The 18,763-nt window shown below is 36.9% G+C and overlaps 1 protein-coding gene across 18 annotated transcripts in view; it reads left to right on the forward strand.

Annotated features, from left to right (window-relative positions):
* The window catches only part of CPED1 (cadherin like and PC-esterase domain containing 1), a 310,448-nt gene that overhangs the window by 117,858 nt on the left and 173,827 nt on the right, over positions 1-18,763 (forward strand). For all 18 annotated transcript variants that reach the window (XM_005550620.5, XM_074035873.1, XM_065542507.2 and 15 more), the window contains 2 exons: positions 17,076-17,218; positions 18,555-18,627. In XM_005550620.5, the coding sequence (XP_005550677.3) occupies positions 17,076-17,218; positions 18,555-18,627 (216 nt within the window). The remainder of the gene's footprint in view (positions 1-17,075; positions 17,219-18,554; positions 18,628-18,763) is intronic.

An 18,763-nucleotide genomic window follows, 5' to 3' on the forward strand; every position in this document is an offset into this window, starting at 1 on the left:
GAGATCTGTCTCAAAGGCTGTGACAAATTCTAAATATAAAATATCCTCAAATGTGCCAACTAGGTAAAACTGATTTGTCTGCTGAAGGAAGACAGGCTTTTGCTCCCTTCAGGAGAAAATCTGACTTGCATTTGTCTTACGTGATTTATTCATTGTAAGTTTAAAATGAAATACAGCCTTTTTCCTTCCACATATTAAAATGTGGTTTCAAATTTAGAAGAAACAGCAATCTTTTTTCACCAAGGAAGCCTACATAACTGTGAGATGGAGCAAAACAATTACTGTATTGCCCCCAAGTGGTCTTTTTTGCTATTGTACAAATAGTCTGAGCTGTCCAATGGCAAAAGGAAAAAAGGCAAAAATGCTTAGCAAAGCATGGACCATTTTTCCCCCATTGAATTATACATGTTTATTTTAAAAAGTTATTTTATAACCCATAATTATGGTAAGAAAGCCATGCTTTTAAGTAGATTGTGAATGATAATAATTCTTCAGTATAATTTAAGTTACCTAGGCTGCACAACTATTTGGAATGATTTCAGCATTTGTCAGCCACTGGACATTGTTTTTTCACTTAAGAACATTTTGTAAAATTTAATATGCAATGCTATTAAAGAATGGTATCACTTAGATGACTATACATTAAGAAAATTCATTCTTCCAGCTCAAATTCATATCATAAAATATAATAATTTTTTCTATGGAAAAGTTAAGCCTATTAGTCATAAACTTGTGAGTGTACATTTAAGTGAAGAAATGTACATTTTATAATGTTTTTTTCATATAAGGAAATTCAGTGATATTTTCTAGAGCTCTTTCTCCTCAAGGAATTTACTTGAGAGTGGTATAAATATGCAGAGTACGCAAAAATAGGATACTTTTTATGGCATATTGACTTTACTTAGAAGAAATGACTTATAAACATGCTATACTGTCTTATTTGTAGATCAAACAAAATATGTCAGGGACGTTAGATTGATTTCCATAAACCTCTAGTCTAAGCCAGTCACCACAAGTTCAAAAACATCACCCTGTCCCATTGCCCAAAAATTAAGGCCTAAACTTTTTTCCTTAGAAAAACAACAAAAGGGGCTGGGCGCGGTGGCTCAAGCCTGTAATCCCAGCACTTTGGGAGGCCGAGACGGGCGGATCACGAGGTCAGGAGATCGAGACCATCCTGGCTAACACGGTGAAACCCCGTCTCTACTAAAAAATACAAAAAACTAGCCGGGCGAGGTGGCGGGCACCTGTAGTCCCAGCTACTCGGGAGGCTGAGGCAGGAGAATGGCGTGAACTCAGGAGGTGGAGCTTGCAGTGAGCTGAGATCGTGCCACTGCACTCCAGCCTGGGCGACAGAGCGAGACTCCGTCTCAAAAAAAAAAAAAAAAAAAAAAAAAAAAAAAAGAAAAACAACAAAAGAAAAAAGATTTTGCAACATATAGTTTTAAACTTACTACATAATCCCAGTTTTAAAATTACTCTACAGTTAGAGCTGGCATTTTATGCTTAACGTGTAAGACTGCACTACTGTTTCCATGAATCTTTTGTGTTACTTCTGTCTGATTACAACCTGAACCTCAAATCTGCTGTTAACTGGAATTACTTTCAATTGTATAAATGACCTGGTATTATGATATAGAACTGAACAGCTGTGTTTTATTTCTCTGAGTGCTTCTGAGGCAGCAGAAATGGATTCTCTCCCAGGATTCTTCAGATATATTTTGTATTCTCTACCTTCTGCAACATAAGGACATATTTCATTGCTTTTGTTAGATCTCTATGGAGTGTCTGCCTATAAGGTGGTCATTCTCTCATTGCCTCATTGATTGACACAGAGCATTCCTATACACATCACTGTATCCTCTTTGTCTCAAAACAATTTGTCCTTTCACTCCCTATTTCTAGCCTGTAAAAACTGTTCTTAGAAGCTCGATGAAGCAAGTCTTTAAAATTTAGAGAAAGGGACTTCAAACAGGAGAGGAAATTCCAGGCACCCCTTTATTTACATATATATCCGTATCCATAGGCACTATGTTTCCCCTCTACATCAGCTTCTTCATATGTGGTCTCTAGTTTTCCAGAATCTAACAGTTCCAGGTACCATAGCCTCATCAATCTGTTTAAAAAAACATACTGTTCCAAACTGATGCTTTGGTAGAAATTTCTAGCAGAATAACTTCTGAGTAACTTCTACTAGAAAATTTTTCAGATATATTGAAAAGGTATATGAATTTTTCTATGTGCTTGATTACCCAGATTATCTACATGAAGAATATTTGTTCAAATCACACAGAGAGAAATCATTACTTTAAACTCAGAAGTCACAGAAGAAAAACATTATGCTAAGGAAATATATTTCATTTTCATGCCTTCAAGGAGTTACTGTTAAAGAAATGTGATTTTAAAATATGAATAGGACGATGATGACATCCTTTCAGGCTGAGTAATAAGCAAATATCCAATTGCATTTTTACTTTAAAGGAGAGAGAAATAAATCATCAGCATTAGATCTACAGCACTGGATATGCAGCAAAGAAAAGAAAAATCCCAAGCCATAGTTCTACAGGTCTGGGGATGGGTGTGCAGTAGGAAAGTCCTTGTACAAACTCTGTGACCTTAGACAAATCTGCTAACATCGATGGACCACTTTCCATGTCTGTAAAATAGGAATGGTTTTCCTATGAGTTAAATTAGCCTTTTGATTCCTGCTACAAGTATTTACCAGCTACCTCCTATATGATAGATGTTATGTTAGGCTCCAGTAGCATAGCAGGAAACAAGGCAAAGTCCCTGCCCTTGTAAAGTTTATTCTTATATGGAATGACAGATGAAAAACAGATAATGAATTAATTATACACATATAAAGAAATTCGGATCGTTACGAGTATTTAATATATCTAAGAATGAAGTGAACAGGATGGATGTTGACTAGGAAATAACTGGACTGCCCACTTTATGAGAGGTAGAAAGATTGCCCTGAATAGGTGAGATCTGAGCTGTAATTCTGTAATGAGACTAAATGCCATTTGAAGAGATGACAGCGAAATATTCCCAGCAGAAGGACAATTCCAAAGTTAGGAGAGTCTTCACATATTCACAGAATGCCACAACCACTGACTGTGTAACATGTTGAACACAGGGTGAGTGGTAGAGAGATTGAGAGAAAGGCAAGAGCCTAATCACACAGGAGTCAGGAAAAGTAAGAAATTGAATTTTTTCCCTGTAGGCAAAGGGATGCTTCTAAGATAGTGAACAGGAGGTTATCATGATCTGATTTACTTTTTAAGCCCATTCTGCTGCTGTGTGGAGAATAGATTGAAGAGAACTGTGAACAGAGGCCGAGAAACCAGTTGCAAGGCCATTCAGGGGTCCAGATGAGGAGCAGGGTGGCTTGACCTAGGTTGGCGAGGTGGTAGTCTAAAAATGGAGAAATGTGGATACGTTTTGAAGGTAGAAACAAGAATTGGTATTGGAGTGTGAGAGGCTAAAGACAGAGGGTTCAAGGATGACTCTTCAGCCATTATTTGAATGGTGGTGCCATTGACTGAGAGATCAGATGGGGGAGCCACCAGTCAGGAGGAGGAATGGGAAAGAAACGTGAAATGAGGAGGTGGAGAGGCACACAGGTTGCTGTTCATACAGCAGTTTACCTATTGAGGCTGGTTCTTACTCACCTACCCCTTCTCAGGCCTTGTCTTGTTTGCTCTGTAACCTGACTGAAGGCCCTACCAGAAAATGTCTCTCCTGGACAATTTGGTGATTCTTTTCCCATTCACTTCCTCTCTCTACCTTTCTTCTCCCCAGTCACTGCAACCCCTATTTCCAACAAAAGTATCCTACCACGTCTAAATGAACAGAAGAATAACAGTAGCTATTTGCCCATCCTAGTGTGACAGGGAGGTTCCCACAGCTTCAGGTACCCATTGCTATAAAAACAGTCCTGGCAGAGGTGCCTGTTTCTCAGCCACCATAAAATCAGGGGTTATTTTCAAACAGATGGTGCCTCAAATCACAAGTCTAATCTTTTGAAGGATAGTAGAGTGGTCCGGTGTGATGTATTCAGATAAGAAGGTGAGAAGATGCTTAGGAAAATGCTCACCCTAACAAGGATTCAATCTATTCAATGTTTGGGATGGAAGCCAGAGTGAAGTTAGAGAAGTTTGAAACAAAGAACTCAAATCAGAATTAGAAAGCCTTAAGTTACATTCTAAACACTGAAAATAAAAAAGAAAAAAGCACACGAAGTTCTTAGATCACCTTCTCCATATGAGAGGTTCGTGTGAGAAGGAGATGCAGGTTCCATTTCAAAAAGAGGAGAAATGAAGACAAAATTTAAACAATGATAAAAGGCAAATTGAATCGGTCAGCTTTTGCAGAGCAAATCACCTCCAAACTTAGTGACTTCAAATAAGCATTTATTTCTTTTGGTTCTATAAATTGTCTGGACGGCCTCTGCTCATCTCTATAGGCAGATGGTGGCTAAGCTTGACTGAGTGGTCTAGCCTGCCTTCACTCACGCTCCTGCATATTGGCTGGGTATCAGCTAGGTCCATTGGGATGACTTGGCCATGTGCCTGTCATCGTCTTGCAGTCCATCTAATGTTCCACCACACAGTGGCAGTTTCAGGATTCTTAAGAATTGCAAGAGAACAAAGCCACTTGAAAAGGCCAAGTCCTTTTCAAGTTTTTGCTTGTATAGTAGTTTGAATGGCCACCCCCAAAAGGATATGTCCATATCCTAACCTCCAGAACCAGTGAATATTACCTTGTTTGGACAAAGGGCCTTGGCAGATGTAATTAAATTAAAGTTATCAACATGAGATCTTCCTAAATTATCCAGATGGGCCCTGTGTCTGTCCTTGGAAGAGAAAGTCAGAGATTTGACACAGAAGAGAAGACACACAAAGGAGAAGATACATCTTCACATCTTCACTCATGTAAAGATGAAGACAGAGATTAGAGTTTTGCACCCACAAGCCAAGGAATGCCAACAACCACCAGGAATTGAAAGAGACAACGAATGAATTGTCCCTAACATCTTTAAGGGGAAACGTGGCCATGTGGACATATTGATTTCTGGACTTCTAGCCTCTAAAACTGCAAGAGAATAAATTTCTCTTGTTTTAAGTTGTCAACTTTGCAGCAATTTGTTACAGCAGTCCTAAAAAGCAAAAAGAGTTTACATTACATTTGCTAAATATCTCATTGGCCAAAGAACATCACATGAACAAGCCAAGATTCAAGGGGTGAAAAAATAGACTCCACCACTGGATGTGAGAAGTTGCAAAGTCACACTGCAAAGGGGTGTGCATACTGGGGTGGGAAGAATTTGTGACCACTTTTTTGCAAACTGCCACACTAATGAAAATAAATACTTTCATGTTAGGGCAGATTACCAGCAGGTTTAGCAGGATGTAATTTAAATGTGAGAACAGGGAAATATTTAAACTGGGGGCAAGAGAAAACTAGAGAAGTGGGAAGTGGGGACGAGTATCTTGACTGATGACTTATCGACTAAAAGAGAAGTAAGTTTATAATGGTTATATGTCCTTCATCAAGTAAGATATAGAAACAGTATAATTTCACCCACAATAAATGGGTTGAAAATTCATGCATTTAATCTATATCTTCTTGCATATATAAGTTTGTTCATATGACATGAAGCCAAAACAACTCAAGGAAAAGCAATATTGAATATTTCAGTAATCATTCACAGCTAATTTGACTCATTTGTATTCCAGAACTGTTTGGGAATTCCTACTCTGTGCTGGGCCATGTGAAGAAAGACTCAAAGAGAAATATTGGTTCTTGCTTTCAAGAAACCTTCCAGTAGGGGAGAAATATGTATTTATAAATAACTAATACAGGGCAAAATGCAAGGCATGATTCAGAGTTGCAGAGATAGTGAAGAGTAGGAGAGAATTATTCAGGCTGGAGAAAGGGAATAGGTTTCATAGAATGGATGGTGTTTTAGCTGTGCTTGGAAGAATGAGTAGGGTTTCTTTAAAAATGAAGAGGGATGTTTACATTTGCTTTGCCAAGGCAGCATGAATCATGCAGGTGAAAACATAGGTTATAGTCTTGAAACTATGAACTGCCTTATTTGGCCAGAATTTGAATGTCCGTAAGAGAAGGGAGAATCCTAGGGTGGCCTGAGGTGAGAGGGATGGGGAAGGAAGGAAGAGAAAAAGACACAGGATTTGTGGTAGGTTAGACCAGATGAAGATATACTACAGATGAAACCTGAAGAGCTTGAATTTCATGGAATGTAAAATGTAAAGTGACACTACTGTCATTTTACGCTTCTGAATGTATTCTCAGATATGGTCTTATTTGAAACTTTTTTTTTTCTTTGAGACAGAGCCTCTTTCTTCACCCAGGCTGGAGTGCAGTTGCAAATCTTGGCTAACTGCAACTTCTACCTTCTGTGTTCAAGTGATTCTCCTGCCTCAGCCTCCCAAGTAGCTGGGACTATAGACATGCACCACCATGCCTGGCAATTTTTTTTTGTATTTTTTGTAGAGATGGGCTTTCACCATGTTAGCCAGGATGGTCTTGACCGCCAGACCTTGTGATCCACCTGCCTCAGCTTCCCAAAGTGCTGGGATTATAGGCGTGAGTCACCACGCCTGGCCTTATTTGAAACTTTTAAGAAACCCAGGAGATAGGTTGATATGTTTATATACACTCTATGGATGAGGAAATAAAGATTCATGATTTAATGAAGAGGACAGAACTAATAAATGTGGTTAGGATTGGGACTCAGATCTCCAGTAACTAAAATCTCGCTTAGTTACCACGGACAGCTTGTAGTACTGCTCTGCATTCCCCCCATAAAGCTTGTTGGCTGCTGAACTCAAGAGCTCAATGCCTGAGGCAAGGATGTTACCTTCAAGTTTGTCCTTTACACCCTTGAGTTCTATGCCTACCTTCATGAGCTGATGAACTGTAAGTGCAAAAAGAAACAGGTTTTATTCTGTAAAAGCAAAGCTGAATATTTATAACAAAAGAATTTATAACATTCTTAATATAGGACAATCAACTTAAAACATTTCAGATGAATTAAATGTGGGTATAACAACTTTCAAAATTTGGGGGGAAGCCGTAAAACCTAGAATGATTCTGCCCTGGGATTTCTTTGCAAGTGTCTTTGTGTTCTTGGTCTAACTGCAGTTAAGTCAATGCCTATGGGTGAGGTTTCTGTGAGTTAGATGACTTGCAATTCCAATTAGTTCACCCATAGTCAAAGGCCTTGACCATATGTCAAAAGATTGACAAAGGAATACAGGTTTAATTTTTTTTAAAAAAAACGTTTAAGAATTGGGTATATCACTTTTTGAGTTCTCATATAAAAATAATGTACTTTGTAGTAAAAAGGATAAAGGTACTTCTACTGTTTACAGCTTATTTTACTATTGTGTGCACAAACGTGCGTGCGTGCATAATCATCTATTGATTAATTGCTATGTCCTTCAAGTACAAATGAATTAGCACCTTATGGTTTTATATGCTGACTTGGAATGTTCAAGATAAGTTCAGCTACAACTGATTCATATCCTTCTGTAAATGTTGGGGACTTCTGTTCTTTATGAGCAGGGAACTGACATGATTGGAACTGGCCTTCATAAGGATGATGACTGGCAACAGTGGAAAAAAAATATTGAGGGCAGGGAAGTCAGTAGTCAGTACTCAGGGCACACGGAGAGGACATGGATTTGGGCTATCTAGCATTATATTTGACTAGATGCTAAATCATGAACTTTTAAATTATGCATAATTAAGTACCCACTGAAAATACAGCATGTAAAGGAATGAATATTGTTTGGTGTGAGAGAGGTGTAAGGTAACTGACAGGAGAAAGGTGTGAGAAAACAGCAGAGTTGTCATAAATATCCTATAGATTCAACAGACTTTAACACCACGGCCACTTAAAAGTTAGGGCAAATTGCTCTATCATGTTCTTTATTGTACAACCAGAACCCATTATTTTTTTATAATGAATACGTTTCCTTTTCTTTTGTGATTGACCAGGAGACTTAATAAGACCTAAAAGCGATACCCTGCATAAAATATCCAGTATATAAATTGAAAACATTTTCCCTTTTTACTTTCTTAATCGTTTGAGAGTATTTAGAGATGTGAGATAGGTATCTTTCTGCCAAATGAGTCCTTATTTGCAAATTTTTGTACTGCCTGTAACAAATACTACTCGGTACAAATATTACTGGATTTCAATGTCATCTTCTAGTCAAGATAATTAATAAAAGATGGATTGTTTTCAAACGAGCTGTCAGAACTTATTTTATTGGAAGTTCAAAGAAGGCTTGGTTTTGACTTTAATGGGAATAGTTGTGACCTGCTCGAACAATGGCATTCATATAAAGAAAATGAGCAGGCGTATACGTAGAGAGTTCAATGATAAAATCTTTACAACTTTAGCTTTTGCTCTTTGCTATTAAATCTCTCTGCTCCTTTATATCCCACTGAGAGATTCCAGAAGGGATAATAAAGAAAACCTGCCAGTTTTCTAAGAAGGTTGAATATAATGCAATCAAGGGTCTATCATTCAAAGCAAATAATTAAATTTTTATTCTATTCACAGCCTTTTGTATTTCTGTACTCTGCTTCTGAACAATTCCCTTATATGCTTGTGGGAGAGTTTAAAGTTTTCAGCTGTGAAACTGATTAAATTATATGGAATCTACATTCTGAATTTCCAAGTTTAATATATGCTATAAAGTTTAGGGCTGTTAAGAAGTAGGAATGAGTAAAATTATTCATGTCACTGGAAACAGAAAACTTATTTAAATATTGGAGTTTTTAATATAATTCCAAAGAAGGAGTAAATGTATCCTAATTTAGGTTCAGCCAATTTGGTTTTCTGTGGTTTACCCTAAAGCAAGCCAATTTTCAGTGAACTAAAACAAATGATGAGAGGATTTATATTCTTAAATCATTTGACGTAACATGAATTTTTTTCTTGATCTAGGCAATTTGATTTAAGTTGCAAAGAAATATTCTTAGTTTTTCCAAAAGGTAATTAGGCTACATAAATTCTCAAGTTGTTGAGTTGTTAATGGGTGTAAAGGCATGTGCTTGAGAATTGTGACAGTTTCAAACACATTTTAGATAAAAGTAAAAATACAGATGATTCATTCTTCTGGATTTCAGGGTCCATCCATAGTCCTAAACCTAATATGATCAAAACCACAAAGGCAGAAGTAATGCTGGGGCTTTGCAGCAAAGCAGATTGGCTTCAACACCCATGTTGGTTGCCCCCAGCTGTATTACCTTAGGCATGTACCTTGCATTCTCAACCCCAACTTTCTTCATCTGTAAAATGAGGATAATGAGTACCACCTTCATAGCATTGCTATGAATACAAACAAAGCAGTACATGTAAAATGCACGGTGTCTGCCACATAGTGTCAGCTTGGCTAAGGGTAATATTAAGGTGATTATTATTAAATACAACATAGAAAATTCTCTCTCTCTCTCCCCCCATATATATATACACACGTGTATACATATATATACACATGTATATACATACACACACACACACACATATGTATATATGTATTTGAGATGGAGTCTCGCTCTGTCACCCAGGCTGGAGTGCAGTGGCATGATCTCGGCTCACTGCAACCTCTGCCTCCCAGGTTCAAGTGATTCTCCCGCCTCAACCTCCCAGGTAGCTGGGATTACAGATGAGTACCACCATGCTAGGCTACCTTTTGTATTTTTAGTGGAGACGGGGTTTTGCCATATTGGCCAGGTTTGTCTCAAACTACTGACCTCAGGTGATCCACCTGCCTCGGCTGCCCAAAGTGCTGGGATTACAGGCATGAGTCACCATGCCCAGCCAAATTATATTCAAATACAACATGTGCATTAAATTAAAAAATTACATCACTACTTAGGTTTGTAATTTGGTCATTTTTCTCCATTTTTCTATCTTTTTTTCTCTTTCTTCTATTGTTAAAAATCTGATTTTTTTTCTTCCAAATCACCTTCCTCTTCCAAGGGTCCACGATGCTCACCAGCACTTCATTTTCGGCCACAGCTCTCTCAGATGCGTTTTGGAGTGGGGGCAGGCAGCCATATCCAGAGCTGGATGTCATATGCCTTTGGGGATCCATGATGACTCCCCAAGGGGCTCAGAGGCACATGGACAATTTTGAGAGAATCAGTGCCCAGACGTTCACCTTTCATATGGATCATACACTGAAACTTTCTAAAGTTTGATTTTGCTGAAAAGATACCTCTTAAGCAGGTTGCTATCTCCCATTCTTTTTATACATCGTTCTGCTCTTCAAAAGAAAGACCCAGCTTTTGCTAGCTCTGATATTATAATGATGGTTACTCAAAGGTAAAAAAACATTTGCAAAAAAAAAAAGAGAAAGAAACAGACAAATTTAACTATGTTGTTCTTTAGAGCAAGTGAAGGATGCTAATCACTAGGTAACAAATCCTTCACAATTCAGCTTGTTTTCAGTTCTTTGTTTTTAACAAGATTGAATATTTCATGATAAACCACTATGTAATTTTTAACATATACCTTGGAGGGAGTTGAAAGAACTGAGCCATGTTGCTATAACTAAACCCTTCCGTCCACAACTGTGTATTTATGTGAACAAATTTTCCTCATGCTTATATTTAAAATAATATTAATAATGATGTTGAACCCTTCTTGTTCTAGCATTAAGTGATATTCTTTTAATGGATATATGAATTAATCGAATAAAATGAAATGGTCTGGTCACGGTTGCTCACTCCTGTAATCCCAGCACTTTGGGAGGCCAAGGCAGGTGGATCACGAGGTCAGGAGTTTGAGAACAGCCTGGCCAACACTGTGAAACCTGTCTCTACTAAAAATACAAAAATTAGCTGGGCATGGTGGTGCATGCCTGTAATCCCAGCTACTAAGGAGGCTGAGGCAGGAGAATCGCTTGAACTAGGGAGTCAGAGGTTGCAGTGAGCCGAGATCATGCCACTGCACTCCAGCCTGGCTACAGAGCAAGACTCTGTCTCAAAAAAAAAAAAAAAAAAAAAAAAAAGAAAGAAAAAAAACCGCATATCTATCTTGGAAGTTGCATTAGGTCATTCCTGTGTTGCTATAAGTACCTTAGACTGTGTGGTTTATAAAGAAAAGACATTTAATTGGCTCACCGTCCTGCAGGTTGTATAGGAAGTATGGTGCAGGCATCTGCTCAGCTTCTGGAGAGGCCACGAGAAGCTTTTACTGATAAGAGAAGGCAAAGGAGGACCAGGCATCTCACATGGTGGGAACAGTAGCAAGAGGCGTTGGCAGGGAGGTACCACACTTTAACAACTGGATCTCCTGAAAACTCATTCACAATGGCAAGAACAGCATCAAGCCATGAGGGATCTGCCCCTGAGACCCAAACACTTCTCAACAGGCCCTACCTGCAACACTGAGGATTACAATTCAGCATGATATTTGGTGGGAACCTATATTCAGAGAAATCAGAGCTGCATTTCCAATACAATTTTACTTTTTATTCTAGAAATTATTTAATGTGATTTTTAATGTATTTCTCTTGTTCTGACTAATTATGTATGACCAATAATTTTAACTATTTGGAAGAACTTTTTTTTTTTTTTAACTTAGAGCCATATGGTCGCTGAAATTCTAAAGTTTAAATTTATAAACTTTTTTTTTCTATTGAGAATTATAGGACAATCAAGAAATACATTTTTTCTTTTTTTCTTTTTTTTGGGGGGGGGTTGGAGTCTCCCTGTCACCCACGCTGGAGTGCAGTGGCACAATCTTGACTCACTGCAACCTCCGCCTCCTGGGTTCAAGTGATTCTCCTTCCTTAGTAGAGATGGGGTTTCACCATGTTGGTTGGGCTAGTCTTGAACTCCTGACCTCGTGATCTGCCCACCTTGGCCTCCCAAAGTGCTGGGATTACAGGAGTGAGCCACTATGTCTGGTCCCAAGGACTTTCATATATAAAAATATTAGTATGAAATTCTGAGGTATTTGGGTTACTTCAGATTCATTTTAAGAGTTCTGGCCAGGCATTATTGACATTTGAAGGCAACCCAAAGGTGCATCAGTAGATGAAGGGATAAACAAAATGTAGTATATGCCTATAACAAATATTATCCAGCCTTAAAAAGGAAGGAAATTGTGATACATGCTACAACATGAATGACCCTTGACAATACTTGCTAAGTGAAATAACCCAGTCATGAAGACACTGGATTATTCCACTTATATGAGGTATCTAGAGTAGTCAAATGCATAAAAACAGAAAGTAGAATGTGGTTGCTGGGGGCTGGGAGGAGGGGGAAATGGGGACATGTTTACTGGGTATATAATTTCAGGTGTGCAAAAAGTTCTAGAGATTGGTTGCACAATAGTGTAAAAATACTTAAAGCTACTAAAGTGTACACTTAGAAAGGATTATCATACATTGCACGTTACAGGTATATGACTACAATTCAAACTTTTAAAAATAACTTTGCAGTCTTCACAGCTGCATTTTCTCCAATTGTCATGTTTATCCACTTGCTAATTGCATAACACCAAAGCCCCTAAAAGCAATTATTTCAAGGTAGAAATTTTGCAAAAGAAAATGAAACAAAAAAGAACCCCTTCATTACTCTATTTCTCAGTTCCAACAATAGTGGAAATATTTTCTATTTTCATGCCACCTACTTTTAGTCTTGGTTTTATTCTTGAACACCTTATTATCCTTGAATTTTTTAGGATGCAAAATATCAACAGCAAGCTTGAATACTGGTAAGAATGAGCTATGAACACGGGTGTGTAAATATGTCTTTGAGACCCTGCTTTCAATTATGCTGACTGTATACCCAGAAGTGGAATTGCTGGATTGTATGGTAGTTCTATTTGTAATTTCTTGAGGAACCACCAAATTGCTATTCGAGTGGCTGCACCATGTTACTTTTCCACCATCAAAGCACAGGGATTCCAGTCTCTTAATATCCTCACCAATGATAATTTTCTGTTTTGTTTTTGTTAGTCACCATCCTAATGGGTGTGAGGCAATATCTCACTGTGGTTCTAATTTGCATTTCCCTAGTGATCAGTGATATTGAGCATCTTTTTAATATGATGTTGGTGCAAAATGACCTTAAGTACCAATATTCCTTCATCTGACTTTAGTACCAATATTAATTAATCTGAGAAGATGAAAAGTTCTTTCATACATAGTAACATTGAGAGAAGCCCTGGTGTACTTTAGTAAGGTATAATGCTGTTAAACATGACATTCTGCTATGGTTTCTCATTCAAGAACATTATTTTGAAAAACCCTAATACTGGTAAATCTTTCATCCTCCATTCTAACTCATAGATTAAATTTTCTCATCTCCAAAATTCTCTCAAACAGCTATAAGCTTCTGTTCTTCAAAGGTTTTATTACAAGACACCAGAAAAATTTATATTCTCCTTCTCTCACGAGATGTGAGCAAGAGATAAGCATGCTGTCCTGAGGAAAGTGATGTTACCCAGAAACTACAGTAAGGTGTTTCTCTTATCAAGGTATCTGTGGTTTCTGTAACATCATAGGTTTGTTTATTCAACAGTATTTACTGAATACCTACTTAGCATTAAGCACTGGAATCCAGAAGATAAAATGGGACAGTTCCTGAACACCCCCCTCCAAAAAAAAAAAAAAACAAAAACAAAAACAAACAAAAAAAACCTCACAGTCTAGCAGAAAGAGCAGACAAGAAGGTCGGCAAGTTTAACACGGAACAAATGACATGTGTTGACATTGAGATCAATTCAGCCAAGCAAGGTCTTATGGGAGGATGGAGAGAAATAATGAGGCAGAACCCAGAGCATAACATGGGAGGAGTTGTAAAGTATGTGGTGGAATGAAGTGGATACCAAGGACACCTTGGAAAAAGATATCAGACATGATCGAAGTTTTTCTATATGCTTTTAAGTGCATTCTGTTGCTCTTATCCTTCCATTTTTAATTAATTGAAAATTTTAGTCCACCCACTTGTATCTGAATAAGTTTCTTGAATGGATCAATGTTGTAAAAATGTAAATACCTTACTAGTTATTGCCTGAATTTTACACAGGTACAAACAAATGATGGTGTGTTAGCTGACTGGTTTTACGACTGCGATCTTACAACGTCATTTTCTATATAATTTATTTTACACTGAAAGTTACACTGAAGGAAGAAAATTTATAGTTTATAAAATAGTTTCATGTCATGTTAAAAGTTACAAGATGTTCTTTTATTCATATTTATTTTATTGCCAATGTACCAATTTCCTTGTGAACTTACATTCTCACATTTATTTAATTCAAAAACATTGATTGGAAGTGTTGATATGGAGAGGAAGAAGTCTTCTTAATATTTAAGTTCATGGCTTGACTGTTTTAAATTAGCAGCGAAGGTGAAGGTGCTCCTTCAGGTGTTTGTGAGTTAAGAAAGTGCCTGAGTGAAATTGTTCAGGTTCCGGTGGCATTTGAATGGAATTAACATCAAATAATTTCAGATTTGACATTGTCTCATGAGATCATTGAGCATAGTTCTGTCATTCTGCACTGAGACTCACAGAACTCATATAATTTGACCAAGGAAATACAATTAGAGTAACAAATTGCAATGTAACCGGACACTCAAAAAAGTGGTTCACTTAGTCTAAGTGAGTGAGTTACAACAACCGATACAAGTTGTGCTTTCTTTGGGAGACTTTGAAAGTTTATGATTTTTTCAAAATTCATATTAAGCGTTCACATGATTCTACTTTCATTTCTGGCATATGTAGTTTGCTTGCCACTATACTGAATGAATGTGAAATAAGGAATCTCGCTCATCTGGATTTTTTTTTTTTTTTTGAGACGGAGTCTTGCTCTGTCACCCAGGCTGCAGTGCATTGGTGTGGTCTCGGCTCACTACAGCCTCTGCCTCCTGGGTTCAAGTGATTCTCCTGCCTCAGCCTCCCGAGTAGCTGGGATTACAGGTGTGTGCCACCATTCCTGGTTAATTTTTGTATTTTTGGTAGAGATAGGGTTTCAGCATGTTGGCCAGGCTGGTCTTGAACTCCTGACCTCAGGTGATCTGCCCACCTCGGCCTCCCAAAGTGCTGGGATTATAGGCGTGAGCCACCATGCCCAGTTGTCTTGTTTTAATTAATAAAAAATAAAAGGAACTGACATGTACTGAATACAGATGTGCTGGGTGGTGGAATTCCTTATGTACATTCTCTCATTTAATCTCAGCGATACCTTTATAAAGTAGGCACTGTTATTGATCCCACAAAGTCTCACAACTTTGGCACAAAACCAAAGTTGAACCTGGACCTTTTTACCTCTAATGTCTATAGAAGTAATACCTATGTACTATGCAACTTGTCCCCCAAAGCACAGAACACAGGGCTTTGTAAAGGCTGCAGTTCTCTCTAAAAGTTGAATTGAATGGCATCCCATATTTAAATGCTCATTGTTACATTAAGAAATTAAGAAATAATCATTTTCATTTTAGAGAAATAAGTGCAACCCTAAGACATTAATTTGCTAATTATTCTTCCTCATGGAGATATAATCTTAAAATTAATCTTATTTATATGATTAATTTTATTAATCATAAAAATCATATGCTACATAGACATTTCCAACTTTCATATATTATTAACCTTAACCTCCATGATATTCAGGTAACATTAAACTAGGAAAATGCAACAATGTCACAAATAAACCTTTCTACATAATGTGGTGAAATGAGTGAAATATGATGAGTTACTTTTACTTGGAAAAACATAATGTTACTCTGCTTTGATTCAAGGGTGTTAACATTTTTAGTGTTAGCAATAATTTGTTTTCTTTTAATCATACAATTATTACATTTATTTTCCTTAGTAAAATGGAAAAACATCCCAATTGCCAAATACTAATGACACATTCTTAGGGTCTCTATGTGTAATCTTATTAGGTTTCTGTTTTCAGCTGGAAAAGTTTATGAAGCCAGTATTTGTTTATCTTGGGGGAATTTTGCTTGTGCATTGAGAAGACACATTTGCCATTTTCCACAGGCAATCCAGGCCAATATTTGTCCTTCTTTATCATAGCAACAAAAGTTTTTCACTTTGCAATCCTGTGTAGTCTGGATAGATTTAGTCTGTTTTTCCAAAAAACATTAATAGAATACCTGCTGCATGTTTTTTCAAAAAATATTTTTTGTTCTTCATCTTTAAAAGAGTATGTTTATCCAGAGAAAGTTTATGAATCAATATGAGACTTGTTTCATATTTTTAAAAAATATCCACTTGAACTTTGATATGAAGCATCATCAAGAGGTAGTTTTGTTTTAATCATTTTAATATTTAAGCAAATAAAAACAGCTGTTTGTGATACTAACAATTGTGTTTTTAAGATGACACAAATTGAGCTTCATTCCCCCTTTTTTGTAATACCTCCGTATACTCTCTATCCACATGAAATAATTAAGAATTAAAACATTAACAGGACACTGGGATTCTCTCAGAATCTTCTCTGGTTGGCTAGATCTTGCACAGAATAATGGCATGAGGAAAAAGCAACTTTGATACATTTATTTTTGTTCTAATATACCCCCAAAATTGATAATAATACAAAACTAACATTTGAATTTCATACTTTAACATGACTTTCAAATACATTTTCTTCTAATTTGGCTTCACATCTCTCTGGTTGGTAGATATTAATCCCAATTTAAAGAGAAGGACACAAAGATTCGGAGGAGTGAGTGGCAAGCCCAGCTCACCTAGTGAGTAGAGTTACAAATGAAACTTCAGAGCTCTGATGACAAGACTTGCATTTTCCATGATTAGATGCTGTGAAATGAGGAAAATAAAATGGAGTAAGCACTTCTAAAGAAATTTAAATTATAATATATTTAAACCTTTCTCTTTCAATATACTTGTATCTTAGATTACCAAACTTACTGATTAAGGGGTTTTTTTGGGGCGTGACAAGTAGAGATAACCTAGAACAATCCTTCAAATTGGTCACCTTGAAAATGATAGACAAACTGAGGCTGTTGTTTTAACACGTGAATCCTTTACTTTGTTCACAGCTGCAAACATTTTTTGAGACATTCCTGAGAGCCAGTTCACCTCATCAGGCTTTTGATATTATGAAGGAAGCAATTGGCAAACTCCTGCTAGCGGCTGAAGTATTCAGTGAAACATCTACGTTGGGACCAAAGACCTTCCATAGGTAAAAACAAATTTTAATTTTAAAAAAGAAAATAAAGAAAGAAACCTATCTCTTAAAAATTGTTGGTGGAAATATATCTTAATTATCATAAGTAGGTGGTACTTGGAAAATTTTATGTCAATACACAAATATGATCTTCTAAACATATGTGGCCATATTTATAGATCCTCAAACTTTAGAACATGTAACAGACTCAGTAGTATCTAAATAGTGGTAACAAGAAGTAAAGTACACATTTTAAAAGTTAAGCTTTTAATTGCAGCCCCCTTTTCAAGCGCAACTATCTCTATCATAGATACCTGGCGTTGACTAGGTATAATCTTACTTATACGTAATAAATTTCATTCTCAAATATCCCACTGATTTCATAATGTAGGGCAGAAAATGAAGAACTTCATTAACAAAATTCAATAACTCCTATTCCCATATCTGTTTACTTGAATATAACTTATTGCCTTTCTTCTAACGAAATGTTAAATCTAGTATGTCAAAAAGTAGGGGAAGCACATCAATTTAAACCTTATCATAATTTATACATGAATAAGTGCCTAGCATGTAGGAGTAGGAGGGTTTTCTTCTTCATATTTAGGTTTCCATGGATTAACTTTATTGCTTAGTTTAATGTGTCATGAAGATTTAGGTGTATTTTTATTTTCTGTAAGAAATAAAATAGAAGCCAAATCCAAAAATTCATCACATGTAATTTTACATTATCCAAGCCACTGCTCTTTTTAATTAGTAGACATTGAAATTTAACTATAGTAAATATTAATGTGACACCAAATGAGAGTAAATGTAGCAAGAGGATATGGTTGTTTTTATTATTTTACTTTAAGTTCTGGGATACATGTGCAGAACGTGCAGGTTTGTCACATAGTATACATGTGGCATGGTGGTTTGCTGCACCCATCAATCCATCATCTAGGTTTTAAGCCCTGCATACATTAGGTATTTGTCCTAATGCTCTCCCTCCCCTTGACCCCCTCCCCCCAACAGGCCCCAGTGTGTGATGTTCCCCTCCCTATGTCCATGTGTTCTCATTGTTCAGTTCCCACTTATGAGTGAGAACATGCAGTGTTTGGTTTTCTGTTCCTGGGTTAGTTTGCTGAGAATGATGGTTTCCAGCTTCATACATGTCCCTGCAAAGGACTTGAACTCATTCCCTTTTAGGGCTGCATAGTATTCCATGGTGTGTATGTGCCACGTTTTCTTTATCCAGTCTATCATTGATGGGCATTTGGGTTGGTTCCAAGTTTTTGCTATTATAAATAGTGCTGTAATAAACATACGTGTGCCTGTGTCTTTACTTTTATGGTACCTTGTGTTTTCATTTTAGATGCAGATTCTGCTTTCAACTTCTAACTTTTGATATTGGTTATGGCAGTTTCATGCACCCTGTAGTGCTACAGGTCAGTATGCCAAAGGCCTCATGAGTGATGTGAGCTTCTACCTTGTGGTGAAAGATCAGTGTGTGTGTGGTGTTGTTGTTTTCATTCATAGTAACCAATCAAAAAATAGCAATTTGCAAAAGTACTGTAGGCTTAT

Source organism: Macaca fascicularis, chromosome 3 (genome assembly GCF_037993035.2).
Source record: "Macaca fascicularis isolate 582-1 chromosome 3, T2T-MFA8v1.1".
NCBI lineage: Eukaryota > Metazoa > Chordata > Mammalia > Primates > Cercopithecidae > Macaca > Macaca fascicularis.